At 43.8% G+C, this 19,460-nt stretch overlaps 1 protein-coding gene across 2 annotated transcripts in view; it reads right to left on the reverse strand.

The window, feature by feature from the left end:
* LOC135914962 (UDP-N-acetylglucosamine transferase subunit ALG13-like) overlaps window positions 1–19,460 on the reverse strand; it is a 152,833-nt gene that overhangs the window by 14,508 nt on the left and 118,865 nt on the right. The window contains exon 22 of one of the 2 annotated variants that reach the window (XM_070528219.1): window positions 11,134–11,308. In XM_070528219.1, coding sequence (XP_070384320.1) covers window positions 11,134–11,308 — 175 coding nt within the window. Of the gene's footprint in view, window positions 1–11,124; window positions 11,309–19,460 lie in introns of both variants that reach the window. The other variant, XM_065447901.2, reaches the window with a different exon arrangement.

Below are 19,460 nucleotides of genomic sequence, written 5' to 3' on the forward strand. Positions count from 1 at the left end.
TAGTCGCATGCGCACTTGGTGATCACAACGTTCTTGTTTTTTTCTCCTAGACTTGTATACTTATATGTATTTTCTCTCATTCTTGTTTTTGATTGTTTGGTTTCATCAAGCACTGGTTTTTATCAGGCTTTCTTGCTGTACTACTTTCTGGTAACTTTAATAAATCACTGCATTTTCACAATCAACCTTTTAATTAGAAGTTAGCGTGCCCTGTTCTTACTGCTTCACACTATACACTCTTGCAACACTGTCCAAATAAAATATTCTATAAGGTACATAGAAGCACCATAAGGGCCATTAATGCCACTTGTTGCAGTCTAAAAAAATAAACACTAGCCTGGCTGCAAATGGCACAAGAGAACAAATAGGACAAACAAGAAAACCGAGATCATTTAACAACAGAATATGTAATGTACATGGTGAGTAAATGTTGGCTGGCAAGCAATAAACTGAACATACACAAAACGGAGAAGCAAAAATTAATGTGTGTTTTCTGACAGGAGATGCATCCATCTCTAACGGATGCCATGCTGGCAAGATTCTCCCCACACTTTTGGATCTATAGCTTCCACAATTTCTCTAGGTAGCCAATCTGCACAGAATGCTAGCTTCTTCCTTTACAATGCACGCTCAGATGTCGAGGGTGCATTGTAGAGAAAGAAGCTAGCATTCTGTGGAGATCGGCTGCCTTGAGAAATTATTGAAGCTGTAGATCTAAAGACACTGGGAGAATCTTGTGTCAGCATGACCTCTGTTACACTTTCAGAGATGGATGCATTTCCTGTTGGGATCTGTATGGACTGTTAAGAATGGCGAGCCGCTAAGCAAGATTGCCACCTTGCCACCCGATTACGACAAGGGGTGCAAGACGCGCATTCCGCACCCTCTCCGTCACTGCAGCTAGGAGGCGTTCGAAGAAGCGGCCTTTGTGCTGAAAACCCGCTTCCTTCCTCCAGCCCCATCGACATTGTGACGGGACGAGTTCGGTGTGTGAACAATGGTTTCGGAGTTCCCCAACGTGGACCTGATTTGACACGCATGGACAAGCTGCCGTGGGGAAGCCGTATTTTGGTGCTTCTCATGCTCGTCCAAGCGCAAAACAACGAGCGACCCTCGATCGGCACCGATACTTCCCGGAACGGCACCCCTTCAACGCCGTCGTTTGGGCTTCGGAATGTGTGTGTCTTTGTGTCTGTAAACTGATCTGCAGAGCAGCGGCGAGTTGGTGATGAGTAAACGAACAGTCGCCGCCTCGTATGGCCGGCGGATCGAGTGTATAAAAACTGTGGTTGTGCGAATGCTGAGGACACTTCTCTTGAGCAGTCATGTTAGACTGAGTCACTTCTCTCGTGCAGTCATGTTGGACTGATACTCTTTTTTTTCTCAAACAGTCATGTTAGACTGATTTAATTTCTGTAAATAAACCCTTTTTCCTCGTTCTCGATGAGAAACAGTTCTTCACTTCATCAACGATCTCAACGTAAATAAGTTGGACGACGGCATGGGCCAGCTACCTTCGAATTCATGCTGTACTCCAATCTTGGCAAAGGACCACGGACAATGGGATTGAGCCCCCAATCCTGACAACTGACTGACAGCGGTGAGATGGACTTTTCGACATGGTGCTGTATCTGCGGTAAGTGCTTGGTTTTTGCTTTGACTCTCTAGGCTTCATTTTGTGGTTGTTCTGTTTAGAACAGTAGGGAAGCTAGATTGTTGTGTGTTAGCTAGGTTGTGTTTTACTAGCTAGCTTTAGAGAGCAGAATCAAGGCAGTAAAGCAGCAGTCATGGAGTTAAGGACACTGCTGAGAGACGAGTTGTTGATTGTTGGTGAGGAACTGGGCCTAGATGTACGCAAGGAAATGCTCAAATCGGAATTATTGGAGCTAATTTCCGAAAAGGCCAGTGAGGAAGAAATTGAAATGGGGTTTGAACTTCTGAAAAAGAGAGAAGAACGAGAGAGAAAAGAACAAGAGAGAGAGGAACGCGATAAAGATCGCGAGTTAAGAAAAATGCAACTGGAACTTGAAAGCAAACGTTTGGAGTTGTCTCAAGGAAGTGAAGGCGCTCTGGGACGATCAAGTGAGGCAGAATCGTACCGCATGGACAGGCTATTAAAGCCATTTGAGGTCGGGACCGACGTAGGCTTGTTCCTAAGCAATTTTGAAAGGACTTGCGAGAAGATGAACTTCGGTCCGAGTACATGGCCACAGCGGTTGCTGTCTATGTTGCCGTGTGAGGTGGCGGAAGTAATCGCCAGATTGAGTGTGCAGGATGCATAAATTATGCAAAAGTTAAGGCTAGTCTCCTGAAGAAATACCGCCTTTCAGCCGAAGCTTTTCGGCAAAGGTTTAGGAGCACAGGCAAGAAAGATAGCGAGGGCTATCCGGAGTTTGCATATAGCTTAAAGGCCAACCTAGTCGAGTGGCTTAAAAGCGCGGAAGCGTACGACAGCAGAGACATGATCATTGAATGCATGTGTCTAGAGCAGTTTTACAAAACCATCCCCCAAGCTGTGAAACTGTGGGTGCAAGACAGAGGTAATGTAAACACTGTGGAAAGGGCGGCTGAATTAGCCGAAGAGTACGCAACCCGTAGAAAGTTGAACGCCGAGGAGGGAAACTGGGACGGTCGAAATGGACCGCGGAAACCATTTCCGTTCAAAAAGGGTGCGCAAACTAGACGATCAGAGCCTGTAGACATGGCGGAAAAGCCCGCAGAAAAGAGCGAGGAGAAACTTAACGGAGAAACCACACAAAAAGAACAGAAAAGAAAATTCGAATCTGTTAGACCAATTCGCTGTTACAAATGCCACAAACTGGGACATATAGCTGTAAACTGCGAGAAGTCTAGCATAGTTTTTTCCTACGTGGAGGAAAAAGATGAGAATATGGAACTTTTAAGTCCATATCTCCACGACCTGCAAGTTAATGGAAAACCATTCCGAGTGCTAAGAGACAGTGCCGCCACGCTGGACATTGTCCATCCGTCTTACGTGATGGTAGATTACTTCACCGGAAAAGTAGCATGGATAAAACAGGTTGTAGAAGAACACAGCGTGTGTCTGCCCATGGCCAAAGTCAAAATCAGTGGACCATTCGGGGAGCTAGAGACTGAGGCTGCAGTTTCCAAATTTTTGTCACTGCAGTATCCCTACATCTTTTCGAATCGTTCGAATCAGTTACTGCGTGACAGAGGGCTCAAACTGGGAGAGGGCATAGTACAGGCATTGACCCGAGGCCAAGCTCGTAAGATCGCGGCGCTTTCGGCTGAAAATGCTCAAGCTCCTCCAGCGGAAGCAGAAAAGGGGATAACTTCAATACCCGAATCCGAGCTAGGCCCGAGGGACAAAACAACAGTTGAGGAGAGCCTGCCAGCTGACCAGCTCAATGAGAGCGTAGCACTAGAGTGTCAGAGTTCTAGCCTGCAGGAAGAGCAAGCAGAGGCGCTCACAAGCGAGACAGGGTCGTTATTATCACCGGCCTCAAAGAACTTTGATCAACTCTTACGCGTGGATAGAGAGTCCCTCTCAGCTGAGCAAAAGAATGATGAGAGCTTAGCTAAATTACATGACACAGCTAAAGAAGGCATTGCTAGGCGCAACGTAACGATACATGAGAGAGGAGGATTGTTGTATCGGCATTACAGAGATCGAAAGGGTAGGATTTTAGATCAGTTAGTCATACCTACTAAGTATAGGGAGGACCTTTTGAGTCTTTGTCATGGAAATGGGTGGTCCGGCCACCTAGGCATAAACAAATCAAAGGAAAGATTGCTTATGGAATACTACTGGCCTGGCTGTTTCAAAGATGTAGAAAACTTTGTAAGATCATCCGACGCCTGCCAGCGTTCTGGTAAACCAGGAGAGACTTGGAAAGCTCCACTGAAGGTAGTGCCCCTAATAACAGAGCCTTTCAGACGACTTGTAATAGACACGGTAGGGCCTCTTCCAAAAACAAAATCAGGCTACAGGTACTTGTTTACCATGCTGTGTCCGGCTACCAAGTTTCCAGAAGCAATCCCTTTGAAAGAGCTCAGCTCCACCGAAGTAGTAGACGCGCTTTTGACAGTGTTTGCACGAGTTGGGTTTCCAGCCGAAATTCAGGCAGATCAAGGGTCAGTATTCACGAGCGCACTGACTTCCAAATTCTTGCAAAAGTGCGGGGTAAAGTTAATACGCAGTTCTGTCTATCACCCTCAGTCAAACAGTGTAGAGAGGTGGCATTCGGTGCTTAAGCGAGTTTTGCGTGCGCTCTGTTACGAGCACAAGGAGGACTGGGAGAACTGTCTGCCGGCAACTTTGTTTGCTTTGCGAACGGTTCCACATGAGGCGACAGGGTTCTCACCAGCAGAACTAGTGTATGAGAGGACACTCCGTTCTCCACTGAGAATGTTAAGAGAGATGTGGGAGGAAAGAAGGGAGAGTCCAACAGTGGTTGAATACGTGCTAAATTTACTGGAACGGCTAAGCGCAACCCAAGAACTAGTCGGAAAGAACATGGCAATAGCTCAAAAGAACGCCAAAGTCTATTACGACAAGAATGCGAGGCTTCGTACGTTTAAAGTCGACTTAACGATGAAAGCGGTAAAGTGTAGGTTTGGTTGTTCGCAGGTTACTTATCTGGGCCATGTTGTCGGTCAGGACATGAGACGGCCGGCTGAGCTGAAAATAGCGACGATTGGAGATTTTTCTCAGCCGCGCTCGAAAACGGACCTTCGTTCATTTCTGGGACTTGTGGGGTACTATCAATGGTACATTCCGAATTACTCGCAATTGGCAAGTCCACTAACAGACGCCCTCCGAAAGGGAGCACCGAGTAACGTACACTGGGATAAGGACAAAGAGAATGCTTTCCAAAGTTTGAAAACGCTATTGGTTTCTCGCCCTGTGCTTCGCGCGCCAGACTACACAAAGGAATTCATAGTTCAATGCGACGCAAGCGACAAAGGTATGGGCGTGGTACTTAGTCAGGTCGGCGACGATAACGAGGAGCATATTATCCTCTATGCCAGCCGTAAACTAAATGTAAGGGAGGAAGCCTACAGCGCTTCAGAGAAGGAATGCGCTTGTTTGGTTTGGGCCGCCCAGAAGTTGTCGTGTTACTTGTACGGAGCGAAGTTCATCTTCGAGACCGACCACTGTCCTCTGACGTGGCTCAATCAAATGTCACTCAAAAACGGCCGCTTGCTCCGATGGAGCCTCACTCTCCAAGAGTACAACTTCTCCGTTAGATATAAGAAGGGAAAGTTGCATAGCAATGCGGATGGTTTGAGCAGGCTAATTTGAATTCTGCGTTTGAGGGTCCCGCCTAAATTTTAGGGTGACTAGTGTTAACTTTTCTTTAAGCGAAGAAGATCCCCTCTCATTTAGCAGGATTCCCTCCATGATTGCTGAATTTGTCAGCAGGAATTTTCTTCAGAAATTGGCATAGCGAAATGTAGCATTTTTTTGTTTCTGCACTTATGTTGTTGTTGTTTTGTTTTTTGAAGCCTAGCGAGTCTAAACTGAGAGCCAATGCGCATCATCTCGGCGCAGAGCCGTGTTGTGGGGTTCATTTTGCAGTTGCCTGTCCTTGTTGGATGTTTTGGGGCGGTGACATCAATGCACAAGTGGTCGCTGCGAGCCAAGACATCAATCCCCCCCTGACCAGCAGCCGTTCTCTTCCTGCCTAGCGGTTGTCAGCGCTAGACAGTCGAGATTTTTCGGGCCATGGAGGCGCTGTTAAGAATGGCGAGCCGCTAAGCAAGATTGCCACCTTGCCACCCGATTACGACAAGGGGTGCAAGACGCGCATTCCGCACCCTCTCCGTCACTGCAGCTAGGAGGCGTTCGAAGAAGCGGCCTTTGTGCTGAAAACCCGCTTCCTTCCTCCAGCCCCATCGACATTGTGACGGGACGAGTTCGGTGTGTGAACAATGGTTTCGGAGTTCCCCAACGTGGACCTGATTTGACACGCATGGACAAGCTGCCGTGGGGAAGCCGTATTTTGGTGCTTCTCATGCTCGTCCAAGCGCAAAACAACGAGCGACCCTCGATCGGCACCGATACTTCCCGGAACGGCACCCCTTCAACGCCGTCGTTTGGGCTTCGGAATGTGTGTGTCTTTGTGTCTGTAAACTGATCTGCAGAGCAGCGGCGAGTTGGTGATGAGTAAACGAACAGTCGCCGCCTCGTATGGCCGGCGGATCGAGTGTATAAAAACTGTGGTTGTGCGAATGCTGAGGACACTTCTCTTGAGCAGTCATGTTAGACTGAGTCACTTCTCTCGTGCAGTCATGTTGGACTGATACTCTTTTTTTTCTCAAACAGTCATGTTAGACTGATTTAATTTCTGTAAATAAACCCTTTTTCCTCGTTCTCGATGAGAAACAGTTCTTCACTTCATCAACGATCTCAGCGTAAATAAGTTGGACGACGGCATGGGCCAGCTACCTTCGAATTCATGCCGTACTCCAATCTTGGCAAAGGACCACGGACGATGGGATTGAGCCCCCAATCCTGACAGGACACACATCAGCTCTTGCTGCTCCATTTTGTGTAACTTCGATTTATTGTTTGTCAACCAGCATTTACTTGGCATGTTCAATAAAATTTCATTTGTTAGTGCGCCTTATGACCATCTTGGTCTCTAGCAGAAAGGTGTTCATTCTTTTTACAGCAAAACTGTATATGTCTAGGTGAAACACTCGTGGTCCGACCACTGAAACCCTACTGCGGGGTATGAGCCATTATTTAAGGGGGTATGAGCCACTGCATTCATCTGTGACGGACGAACAAATTTCTCATTGGCTAGACATACAAATGCTTACATATTTAAAACATATACATTTATCTATGTATTATTGCAGGGGAAGGACACAGAGAGGGACGGGGTTAAGACAAGATTATGATGACATAATTATCTTGCAGCAAAGGTGTGGCGGGCGATTGGCTACACCAATGGTGACGTCGTTTCTCCCTCGCAGCAGAGTGTGCGTGCAGCAGTCTCTCACCGACTTAGCAATAGGTTCAAAAATGTGTCCCTGTATTTAATTAAATAAAATGTGGGGCGCCAGTGTGTTACTTGGTAACTACAGTGCATAACCGAGTCACAAATACTATGATTAGCACATTACGAAACACAAATGCATAACATAATTCAGAGACTTTGATGAACCTACTAAAATAAATAAATAAATGAATAAATGATTGATTGGTTGATTGGATTACCACAATGAACCCCTCATTGCACCCTCCATGACGGTGACTATGCGAAGCGTGATATGTGGTATTTAAAATAAACAATGTGATAAACCCAAGCCAAACATGTGCGTAACCTCATTAAGAAATACAGACATAACCAATAATTGAGAAAGACTTTAAAAGCCGTCGGAACAAACCAAGTGATAAACAGTGGAGCTGCACATTTCAGCTTCGCTGGTTTACCATCTGTACGGGGTGCATGGGGGGTGATTCTTTCTGTTTTGCTTGTTCAGTATTGTATAACATTGTGCCCTCCTTCCTCTGTAACTACATTTTATTCCCCCTCGCCTAGTACTCCAACCTTGCACCCTTGCCAGGTATATAAATAAATAAATACATAAGCACATGTCATTCATTCATCTGCATACACTTCGCACCATCCCTCCCTCAACAAACGCCACTGTGTTGATGTGTTGCAGTGTGCATCTACATTAACTGCCGTTTGCATTTTGGTATAGTTCGTGAACAGTGTTGTGCATAAACATTACATGATATTAAGGTTGTGACCTATGCGGCGCATAAGCAAACCTCGCAAAAGATGACATGTTGGATTGTTGAAAATAAGACCAATTATATAATATTGCAGCTACTTTAACAGCATTTAATTGGCCACTTGACAAAAACTGCACTTCGCATAGATTTCAACACGTGCACTGAATGTGCAGTTTTTTTTGCTTATTAATGGGGTCGCTACTGCGTGGCCGCATCTTGTAGATTTGAAAACAAAGTTCAATAAATTGCTTTGCTGCAGCATATTTTAAAGAAATGTGTGCATCACTGCGATTGCAACACTAGAACATGATACAAATACTATGCAGATTATAACATGTGGACAAATGCTTAGGAGAAACTTCAGATTGTTTGCATCCTGATACTAATGAAAGTGAACAGTTTCATTCCAGGGCTGTTGATGAGAGGAAGGAAGAAAACTTGTGTTCATGGAACAAAATCGCATTGATAAGCTTAGAGATATAATCATAGCTTAACACTTTCGAAATGATTACGACGAAGGCGCCAAATAAAACGACGGACGAAGGAAGACGACACGGGACAACCGTGAAGTCGTAATCATGTATAACCAACTCGCCCACCAGCACGTGCTTAGTGAGTTTCGAAATGAATAATTATAGCTCACTATCGACATTGAAGCAGCCTTTTGAAAGCAAGAAAAGGAATTAGTTTTTTCAGCATTGAGCATTGATTTGTAGGCAATTCAAGCGGGCATAAAGTTTTGCAAATTGAATCTTTTGAATTGAATTGTTTAGGAATACCAGATAGAAAGAAACACTGATGCTTTCATTTGTACTTTTGCTGAGCAATATAGTTTGAAATGACACCCATTAGCATGTCGTAACAATGTTGACCTAATACACGTTAAATGCATGGCTACACTTTTAGGCAAAGTTCCACCCTTTGGGGTGTATCTCTGCCACACAACAATAATTGTCATCTGCCTTGCTTGCGTTTCCTTTCTTGAAAACGCCGCACCCGCTACTTTCCTGTCGGGAATGCTATGTCATGCTGATAATGCGCATGCCGTTTGTTACTGGGAAGTACCGGGCTCGCCGCGTTAAAGAAAGGAAATGCGGACAAGACAGATGGCGATTATTGTTGTGTGGCAAAAGGGTGTAGTTTTGCTTAAGAAATCTGGATGAGTGCTGTAGATTACAGTGAAGGAACTATAACATCTAATAACATCAATAATATAATAATAATATTTATTTTCACAAAACAAGCTAACCATGAGCGGCGTGTGAGGCAGAGCAGAAAGGTGAAAAACCCTACGGCAACTGCGCTTGCCGTGGGCCTACGTTCCAGCATTATGGAAGGCGCGTATTCATATGGTCTTCTTGTGAGAAGTTCACAGTATACTACCAGTGCGAGACACAGGAAAACAAAGTGGACGAGAAGCATGTTTTTTATAATGCTATGATACTACGTACAGTTTCTACAGAAGTGATGCTACCTGCTCAAAAAATTTTATGCGTCGGCTTTTGCACTTTCATAAATATTCAGAGAAGGACTCCTATATATATATATATATATATATATATATATATATATATATATATATATATATATATATATATATATATATACACACAACACACGCACCACGATGAACGAACCAGACTAGTGCTAAGGTTGAATTTCACAACACGATTTCCATTCCACGTTCAGTAATCACACAGATCATTTGCGGCTTCGTTCAGGGGCAGACACGGCTTTTAAGTTGGTGCTTGTTGTTGCGTTTGGTGCAAGAAGGCTAGGAGCAGGTACCATATATGTGCAATCACGAGTGATATACACACATCATTTCTCCAGAAACTGACGCTGAGCATGGGTAGCGCAAGGATCTCGTTGGCCCGACACGATGACTTTGTGGCAGTCGAATTCCGAATACTGCATATGCGATGAGGGTATCTATCTAAACATGTTGATAGGTCATCTTGTAGATTGTTGTAGTGCAGGCTGAACAACACGGTCATAGAAGGCGCATGAGACACCACACAGTGCTGAACCAGCTGTGAACAGCTGTTTACGTACACCGTGTCTCATCGCACTGAACTTCAGCAACCGCCGTTACGCACTCCAAAACAAATCTTACCTTCAACACATTTTTAAATTGCAAAACACGCATATTATTTGCTCCTAATAAAGAAAAGTAAACAATATTATAATTTAAACATTTTATTCATTACATTGAAAGAATTATGCAGCGTGTGCCACGAAACCTGGCAGTAAGCAATCCTGCGTGTCGCACCAGTCGCACTGTTGAAATCGCAACCATGTGAAATGGGCCCTCTAAAAATCCCATTGTGACACTTGCAACTGCATCGATTTTCGTCGTTCCAGTCGCAGCATGTGAAACAGCCCTCAGATGAAGGTGCGCGCTGCGGGTGTGTTGCGAAGCAAGTTGTGAGGCCTTTGCCGCTGCGATTTCAGTCACGAAATGACGAGAACTGCAGCTTCCACACTGCTTTTATGCAGAACAGAAACGGGACTTGTTCAATCACTCAGTAAATAAAGGCGTGTTGATGTAGTAAGCATTTGTTTGTTGTGTTCTGGATACCCTTGATAAATGGGCACTCGCTTAATTGGGACATTTTTTTTTTTCGGTCTGGTGAAATCCAAATTAACAAGGTTTTACTGCACTTTCCAGAAAGGCACAAGATCCTTTGGAGCACAGTGTGGTGACAGCCACACTGTGAGTTGAGGCCTCGCAGTTCCCATTTACAAAAAGTGATCATGTTACGCACCAACAAGTAGGCATACGATAAGCTACTATGGCTTAAACAGTCAGCCATTAGGCTCTATGGACGCTGGGTCAGGAATTCATTGCAACTACATTTTAACCAATACTAGTGTGTTTTAAGTGGGAATGTACTAATGAGGTTTTACGGTATTTCATTGCTGTGTCCTTGGCCTCATGGAAACCAGTGTGCAGGCATGTGCTCTCACTTTCAGAAGCAAATTATTGCTATGTGACGTAATACATGCCAATTGCCTCGAACTGCTTGCTAGCACAACAGCAGCATGCATGCGTCTATGGCCTAAAGGGCAGAGCATCAGGCTACAGTGCTGGGAACCCGGTTTAAAGCCCACCATTGGACACAATTTTTTTAAAATCAAATACTCATAACAAGGCAGACAGGCATCTACCTACCAACATACCACAAAGTGCCAATGTGTGGCAAAGAATGCGTTTCCATTAATTACATTTCGGCAGATTGCATTAAATGATGAGCCACAGTTGCTGTATATGGCACCAGGATGTGCTTTATAATTATGCCAACCTGTTACTTTGAGATGTGAAAATGTTGGTGCCCATGTTAAGCAAGTGAATGCAATATATTTCAATAAATAAGAATGATAAATACCATCCAAACCTCCAGTGAAGCTGTTTGTGCTTGCGGCAGAGCCTGATGTACTGCATCTGACATCAGGCATGACCATGCTGGAGTCAACCACATATGGCACATGGGTCATGTTGAAGTTGCTATTGTAGCCCTGTGTTGATTGGAGCACAAATGGTTGCAGAGTGGTGCCATATGTCCAAAAGTACTGCACATAAAAGAGAGAAAGAGAAGTGCAAATGCTGGTGACATTCTGGCATCTCTCAACACCATCTTTATGGGCTTTCACTCATTAATAGGGGTGCACAAATATCCCAAAAATTCAAATATCAAATACTATATCTTTAATATACGTATTCCGATTCGAAAAATAGATATTTAGAAATGCTCAAATATTAGGTTTCATACGAATATTCGAACCAAATCAAATATATTGCTGGCTGAGTGGGAGCGAACACGGTTCTTCACATTTGTTTCTATCTAATCTAGGAATATTGGGGTGATCTTGTCGCTTTAGTGAAATTCTGCTTGTAAAGCACACTTAACCACTGAATGTCTGAACTACACGATAAAGCCAGCCTCTCAGTAGCGATTGTTTCCGGACAGCACAGGTGGACATTTATTTTTCTTGCTTTTTTTATTTTCTTTATTTCTTTATTATTATTTTTTTGCAGAGCCACTTTTTATTCTGAGCTTATTGCTTGACAGCAAATGTGATGATAGATGACTGGCACACGGTCAAATGCCTCCGAGTTCACGGGCATTTGATGTGGCTTAATTAAGGCACAGGCTGGGGAGGACAGCCAATGGTTATTACTAAATTTTTTAACATGAGCCAAATATACCATGTTTTAGTATAATGGCTTACTAGTCTAGTTTTTTAACACTGACAATGCAATTGCAAAGTTCTAACATAACTCGTTAATCTAACTTGCTAATAAATGCATGTGCATATCATTATTCAATATTCAAAGCTAAGTATTTGCATTCAATTCACATTTGAAAATTTTAATATTTATGCACCCATACTCATTACACAAGCTGCTGGTGTCGCCAATGCACCACAAAAGAGGCCAAAGCTTGCTACATTTATGAAGATTGTACTTATGTTTGCATAACAATTAGGAGTATGCAAATACCATAGACTTTCTTCAATTCGGCTCTATTTAATGAATTTTTTCACTAATCTGATTCCAACTGACAGTTCCGGCGAGCATCTATGGGCCAGAATGTTCTTTCTATTGCAAAATTAGCCCTTGCCAGATAAAGTAAACTTGATTGGTCATCGTGTGTGCACAAGACCTAAGTGGTGACCGCAATGGTGGCCCCCAATTAAAGGGCCGCTGAAACAGTTCGGACAAATTTTGTAGACGCATAGGGTACAGCTAAACTTAATCATTCGCACCACAATTTCTGTGAAACATCTCATATTAAGGGAGCTAGGGACGATTACAAGTTACCCTCCTCCATAGCCATGCATTTTCTCCTCAACTCGTTTGCCGAGTGATCAGGGCTAAGCTCCGCCTTCACAGGCTCTGCATCATGATGGCACGTCGTGTCGTCGATATTCGGTTTTCTAGAAGCGAGCATGCGAAGCCTCTCCAAATTCTATAACAGCTGCTTGGCAGTCGACCCCAAGTGAGAGCTATCGAAGCAGCATGCGTTGCGAGCATTCTGTCGCATCACCGAATGTGTCTGGTATTCCGGTAACCACAGGGGAGCTGGGTGTTTCGACGGAACAGTGGAGGCATAAACTCAAGCTCATGAAGGAACTTTAGCATAGGCGTACGTAAGCTGCCTGATCAGTCTTCACGGTACAGTCATTGGTGCAGAGCCTAACCAGCCAAACAAAGAGCTAATATTGCTCTAACCAAGCGTAAAACATTTCAAACATTTACAAAAACAACATGTTAACGATTACACTTCTGAAAAAAATTTACACCAGCAGCACAGAAGAATACATTTCGTTACTGCTACTGTGTGTGGTTGAGCTCTTGCCACCAGGTGGCTGCACCGTGCAGACCATTCGCATTTGCGCTTCTGCTCATCCCGTGAAACGACACAGTCAAACGGCCAGGCCCCGTTCCCTTGCGCTTGCATTTACCCTAATACCGAACTCGCGAAATGCTATTGCGTTAGTAATCTTCCGGTGTAAAGTGACGGCCCCAAACACGCAAATCCTGGCGCCGATCGGATAGTGGCAGTCCGATGTGCTGCAGCCAGTCCACTCGTCTGCTGCCTTGCAGAGAGACGCAATGTCGCAGCTTGACATATTGCCAGTCGCTATGTTTACAGTCCACAACGCAACAAAGTTGAATCATAGTACTCGCGAAAAGACTGAGACTGCCTCTGACCGCGAAGCTCTCGTCAAAATGGAGCATGTTGTAACACAAGCAGACAATGCTTGCTGTGTGCCGGAAGTGCTTAAGTGTAGAGAGAAATTGTTCTTGTGCACTCTCTTTCCGTTACTTTCTTTTTATAGAAACAAATTAACTAACATTCCAACTATTACGATTATTTGTTCACCATAAAGGAGGAAAAATTATTAATGACGCGCCCTAGGGAACCAATCGGATAGCTCGCCCTACTGACGTCAATTGGGTGATTTACGTCATATGTGTAGGGGTGGCTGAAAATTCCGCTGACAGTGTGCTGCGATCGGCAGCGATGTACATTTTTAAAACCTTATAATAAATTACATGCTTTATGCGGAGCACTTAGATGCGTCAAACAATGATCAGAAAGGCCTATTCTACGACTCGGTATGTTTGTACAAAATCGTTAAAATCATTTCACGGTCCCTTTAATGCATGGCCCCAATCATTACCCAATGGCTGCCGCATCTGTCTTGATGGCCCTAGAGGACAGTAAATGCATTGAAGACACATTACCTCTCTCCAAAAATACCAATTTTCAGCATGTCTTCCATTAGGAAATAAAAACAGCAGCTCACAATCAATGATTAGCGTTTCTGCCCCAATTCTAACACTTCAATTTTTTCCAGAGAGAATTGGTCACGAAATTTACTCCACCTTTCAAGTGGATATGAAATAGAAACTGTCTTCATGGCATTAGCCACTGCCAACCCTCATTGCCATTGTCATAACAAGATGGCGGCAAATTTTTTAAAGATGGTGACAATGATGACGACAAGTGGCCCTTTTAGGCTTTCATTTTGAAAGATCAATAGCAAAATTAATTATTTTAAATGCAAACCTGATGTCACATGTTTTTGGTGCTCTAGAGATTTGTGCACACTGTAGGACGAACTGTTGAAGAGGTTAATACAGGCTTGGCCCACCATCCTGTTCATGATTGTATCAGTGCTTTTTTTTTACTTTTTGCTTACTTAATTTAATTTTAAGTGTTGCATAACTAGTTTCAATCGATCTATCTGCATTCTCGCTTGACCATGGGCATTGCGATTATAATAGGTATATTTTCATACAGTTTAGTGCATGTAGTTACTTAGTTTTTGGCATACTACTATGATGCCTTATATTTTCCCTGTCACATTGCTTTTTACCACACATATACATCATTCTTCTTCTTAAGCATTTGTCACCAAATGATATAATTAACTAAGTAAAGCCTCCCCTTATACTATGCTCTGATAAGCAGCTTGTAAGGTACTGTGAATAAATAAACAATGTCATTCTTACGTTAGTTTTCTACTCTGAACCCATAGAAGGAGGCTGTGTGTTCAATTCGGGAACATGTTAAATTGTGGCAAATATCTCCAAAATAATCAGCTGAGCATTTTGGAGTTTCTTCTGCCTCTATTTAATTCGATGAATTTTATCGATCTTGTCTGGGTCACATTAATGAAAATTCACTGTAATACAATTTTTTGCTGCAAAATACACCTAATTTCACTCAGAGATGTGAACAACTAAACAAGAGCAATCTGTTACTTTACTTACTTTCCTTGTGCAGTTTTTGTTCAATTAAAAAACGTAATTTTCCTAACCCGGCACGTAGTTTTCACAAACTATTTGGGGCAGTTCTGCCAGTGATTTCTAGGGATGGGCGAATCGTAAACTTTAGGTCCTAATTCGAAGTGAATAATAATTGAGTTGAATAATTTTGAATCAAATACAGTCAATGACTGGCTTTTTGGACATGCCCGATCATTTTTACGCCTCTGCGGCACTGCCGCACACCCTATAGAATCAATGCATAAGAGCGATGCAAGTTTGGGATGCAAAAATACTTCCCCATCCGGTTTTCTGGACTTACTGTGATCACAGGTATGAAATGGCATTATTTGAAGCCACCACTGCCATCATTTTGATTATCTCGCAACCTTGAGCGTGCCTTGAGCCTCTTGCATGCCGATCCTCTGGCAGCCACAGCCACCACCGCAGCAACACTAGGCCTAGGTGCGGCAACATTCGCTACCAAGCTTCCAGCAGTTCGGTGCCATGTTTTTCATAGAAACAATTTGAAATACTACAGACTATGCCTCTGTAATCCTTGCCGATTGCTTCGAAGCATGGAAAGCATGTTGCATTGCATAATGCCAGTTCCCAAAAGTCAGCTTCGCCACATTATGGCAGTGTTACACGGTGGAGCCCACCTGATGTATTGCTGTGAAGCGTACAAGGAGTGGAAACGTGCCATTGTTGCGACACTATGCATTATTCCTTAATTACACATGCATGTACCCGCCATCTCCTGTCACAGTACGAGCACCAATATGCCTAACAAGTTTCCTAGCAGACCTCTAGAGCTATTTCGGATGTGTTTGTGGTGATTTGGGCCCTAGAAGGCATGCATTCATGTTTTCCAACTGACCGATTTTTCAGACTTAGGGAGCTTGAAAAATCAAACACTGACTGTATTTCGAATAGCAGTACATATTTTATTGAAGAAAAGTTCGGCAGCATTTGCTATAGTTAGGCTAATACAAGTACCAATTATTTGGTTTGAAGGTAATAGTTGTGGTTTTTGCATAAACCCTCAACACAAGCACTACAAGTGAAAAATTAAAAGAGGGGAAGGGCTACCTTACTTGCATAGAAGACTAAGTTCATTTTCAGTGATGTTTGCTGATATTTTCATGCTAAAAACACAAGTTCAGCATTTTTTCACAACACTAGCGGTATGGCCCACAGTATGGAACATTTATTTACAGACTCTTGCTCAGTCTTGTGGATCAGCATACTTGAAATTTGTCGTGGTCAAGCCTGTGGGGTCCTTTTATGTGGCTCGATGCGAGTCGCACATTGCAGCGTTTCCGCGAAGTACTGATGTTGCATGCGACCTTCATAATGCCAACTGCGCAGCGTCGGCCGCTAGGCTCGGTACTTTTAACCTAAGCGTGAGATTAATCCACTCCATCCAGTAGATGCACAGACGAACTTAATGCACACCCTAGTTGACGGTTAATCGCCCGCAATCACCTGGGGACCCTTCTTAACCTAACCCTTCTAAAACAAAATCTGTCTTTCACTAACCGTAAGTCTCGAATTATAACTGCATATACCTTAAATAATAATCCAGTTGAGTTGTTAACCACTTATAAGTACCTTGGTGTTCACATCCATTCCGACTTAACATGGAACCATCATATTAACTTTACTGTTGCATCCGTTAATTGGTCAATAGGTCTTTTAAAACATAACTTAAAGCATGCCCTTTCCCATCTCCGATCACGTGCTTATACCACTCTAATGCGACCTAAAATCGAATGTGCTTCGGCAATTTGGGACCCCCATCAAGCATATTTAATAAATAGCATTGAATCACTACAGAGCCGCGCAGTTAATTTCATTTACTCTGATTACTGTATTTACCCACATAATGATTGCACTTTTTTGTAAAAAAAAATGACGCAAAGTCAGGGGTACGATCATTACGCGCGTTAAATTTCCCGCAAAAATATATTTCTTTTCATCCCATGTTTGCTGCGGGATGACAGCAGGTCAACAAGCAGGTGGCTGCCGCTGTAACAGTGTGGGACACCAAAACAAATATGGCGGCCGGCTGAGCAAGCCGAACGCGCCAAACCGATTTTTGTTCTTCTTGTGAGTACATTACGCGCATTGAAACTGTTTCTTCCGTATCAATTGATAATATCGTTAATATCGGCAAGTTTGCAACAATACCATTGCCATTATTTCCACTTTGAGGGGACAGAAACAGAGATGGGCGCGCGTAGCTGCCAGTGACATAGAAACACATGGCAGGCATGTTACGGAAACTGCGGCATTTGTCTTCACTACTATCCTAATATGGCACGTTTCTGCTAAGGGTGGGCGAATATCTTAGCTGTGTTACAAGCGTCGGCACATGAATAGGGTACACTTCTGATGTATTAGTGTAAACGTGGCCACTATAGTTGCCACTCGCGATTTGTTGCGTGCTCACGAATGCAGGCGAGAAGAATCGAAAGGCGCTTTTTAACGCGATAGCGTTAAGGAGCTCGTGTCGCAGAAAAGCCGGTGTCGTCGGCGTCGGTGTCGGCGTTTGCGGCGTTGACCGTGAGCGATAAATCACGGCAGGCGCTTCATAAATAAAAAGCAACTTCCAAGATTGGCCCGGTGGGAATCGAACCAGGGTCTCCGGAGTGTGAGACGGAGACGCTACCACTCGGCCACGAGTTCGATGCTTCTAAGCGGTGCAAACGCGCCTCTAGTGAATGCGGTGTTGCCTTCGAAACGAGCCGTGGAAAGTTATACTGCGGTGTATATCGGTAATTATGAACATGTAACGTACAGAAGTCACAATTACACGAGTTGCGAAGTGCGTTTCCGCTGCATTTCTTCTGCGCTTTCCGCACACGCAGAGCCATCTTGCGGCAAACACAGAAGACCCCCTCCTCTCAATGTACGTCGCTGCCCCGACAGGAGGCGCACCGCGCGCGCATTGGGACCGCTGCCAGGCGCGTCGCGGGACTCCCTCTCCCCTGACGACGCTTCGCCGTGCTCCCGGTCCTTTCTTTAGATTACTATCTATCTCTCTGCCCGTGCCGATCGCGACGTTTGGCTGGCGTAGATCGTTTCCCCTCCGAGACACCGAGTTCTTTGGTTCGTTCCGTTCGCTCAGGCGCATGTTTCGTTGCCGCGCCGAACGCTGCGTTGCTCGACGCTCACCGCGTGATAGGTGGGCGCTAAGTCCGATGCGGGGCGCATCGTAAGTGATCGCTGTGCCGTAGCACATTGTCTTATACCCCTTGGCGGGTCGACGGGAACGCTGTCGCGTCCCACTCTTGAAGGCGAAGCTTAAGCGTCCTCCAATTTTTTTTTGTTGTTGTTGGCCAAAATTATTATGAAGCCTACAAGTAATAAAGCCAAGGCAAGTTTGGTTGTAGCTTTTTTTTTTTCATGGGTGTGCGGAAAGTGATGAAAGGAATGAAATTGGGCATTTGCTTAAGAATGTTTGGTGCGTGCAGAACACTTGGTATGTCTTCAAGAGTCGTTCGCGTAGCATTTGACAGCATTCGACAGGTGGTAAGCGCGATCATCCTTAGCTACACTTGGCACACGACATATCGCTGCGAAAAGCTCGGGGTGCAATCGTTACACGGGAAAGAAAAAAATCAAATTTTGACGACAAAATTCAGAGGTGTGATCATTACGTGAGTGCAATCATTATGCGAGTAAATACGGTATTCATGTCATACCAGCATCACAGCATTGAAGAAACGTGCTGGCTTTCAAGAACTATCTCCCCGCCGTAAAATTGCACGTTTATCACTTTTTCACAAATTGTATCATCACTCAACTCTTCATAACGACTTTATTTGTTTGCCATCTGCTATTTTTGATAGACGCAACCATCCCTTCAAAGTCAAGAGCTTGTCATGTCGTTCATTTAACTATGCACATTCATTCATTCCACACACTATAACTGACTGGAACGCTTTGCCTCCATGTGTTGCTACCACCACAGATCACGATAAATTTCTAAATCTACTGTCTGCCTGTACTACAGCATAATCCTTGTGTAAACTGTTATATATATGTGTATTGGGTTTTTTGTTTTATTTCTTATGCTTCTATGATGATTCTCATTGTTTATTTCAATACATTTGTTTGTAGGTTGTATAGCTGTTATTAATTTTTATAGTGTTACATAGTGTTATGACTGTATAACGACGTTCTAACTTGTTAGTATAGTGTCACGTGTTCTTTTTGTCATTGTATATGTGCCACGCCCCCCCCCCCCTATGTAATACCTTCGGTTGCAAGTGCCTTTAGGGGTATTTTGTATAAATAAATAAATATAAAATTGGTGTGCTAGCTGTGATACACTCACCCAGGTTAATACTCATGTCTACTCATGCTCACTCACTCACCTTCATACTCACGTCTACTAACACTCACGAGCACTTACATTTATACTGTCATTCACAC

The sequence above is a fragment of the Dermacentor albipictus genome, unplaced genomic scaffold (assembly GCF_038994185.2).
Source record: "Dermacentor albipictus isolate Rhodes 1998 colony unplaced genomic scaffold, USDA_Dalb.pri_finalv2 scaffold_11, whole genome shotgun sequence".
NCBI lineage: Eukaryota > Metazoa > Arthropoda > Arachnida > Ixodida > Ixodidae > Dermacentor > Dermacentor albipictus.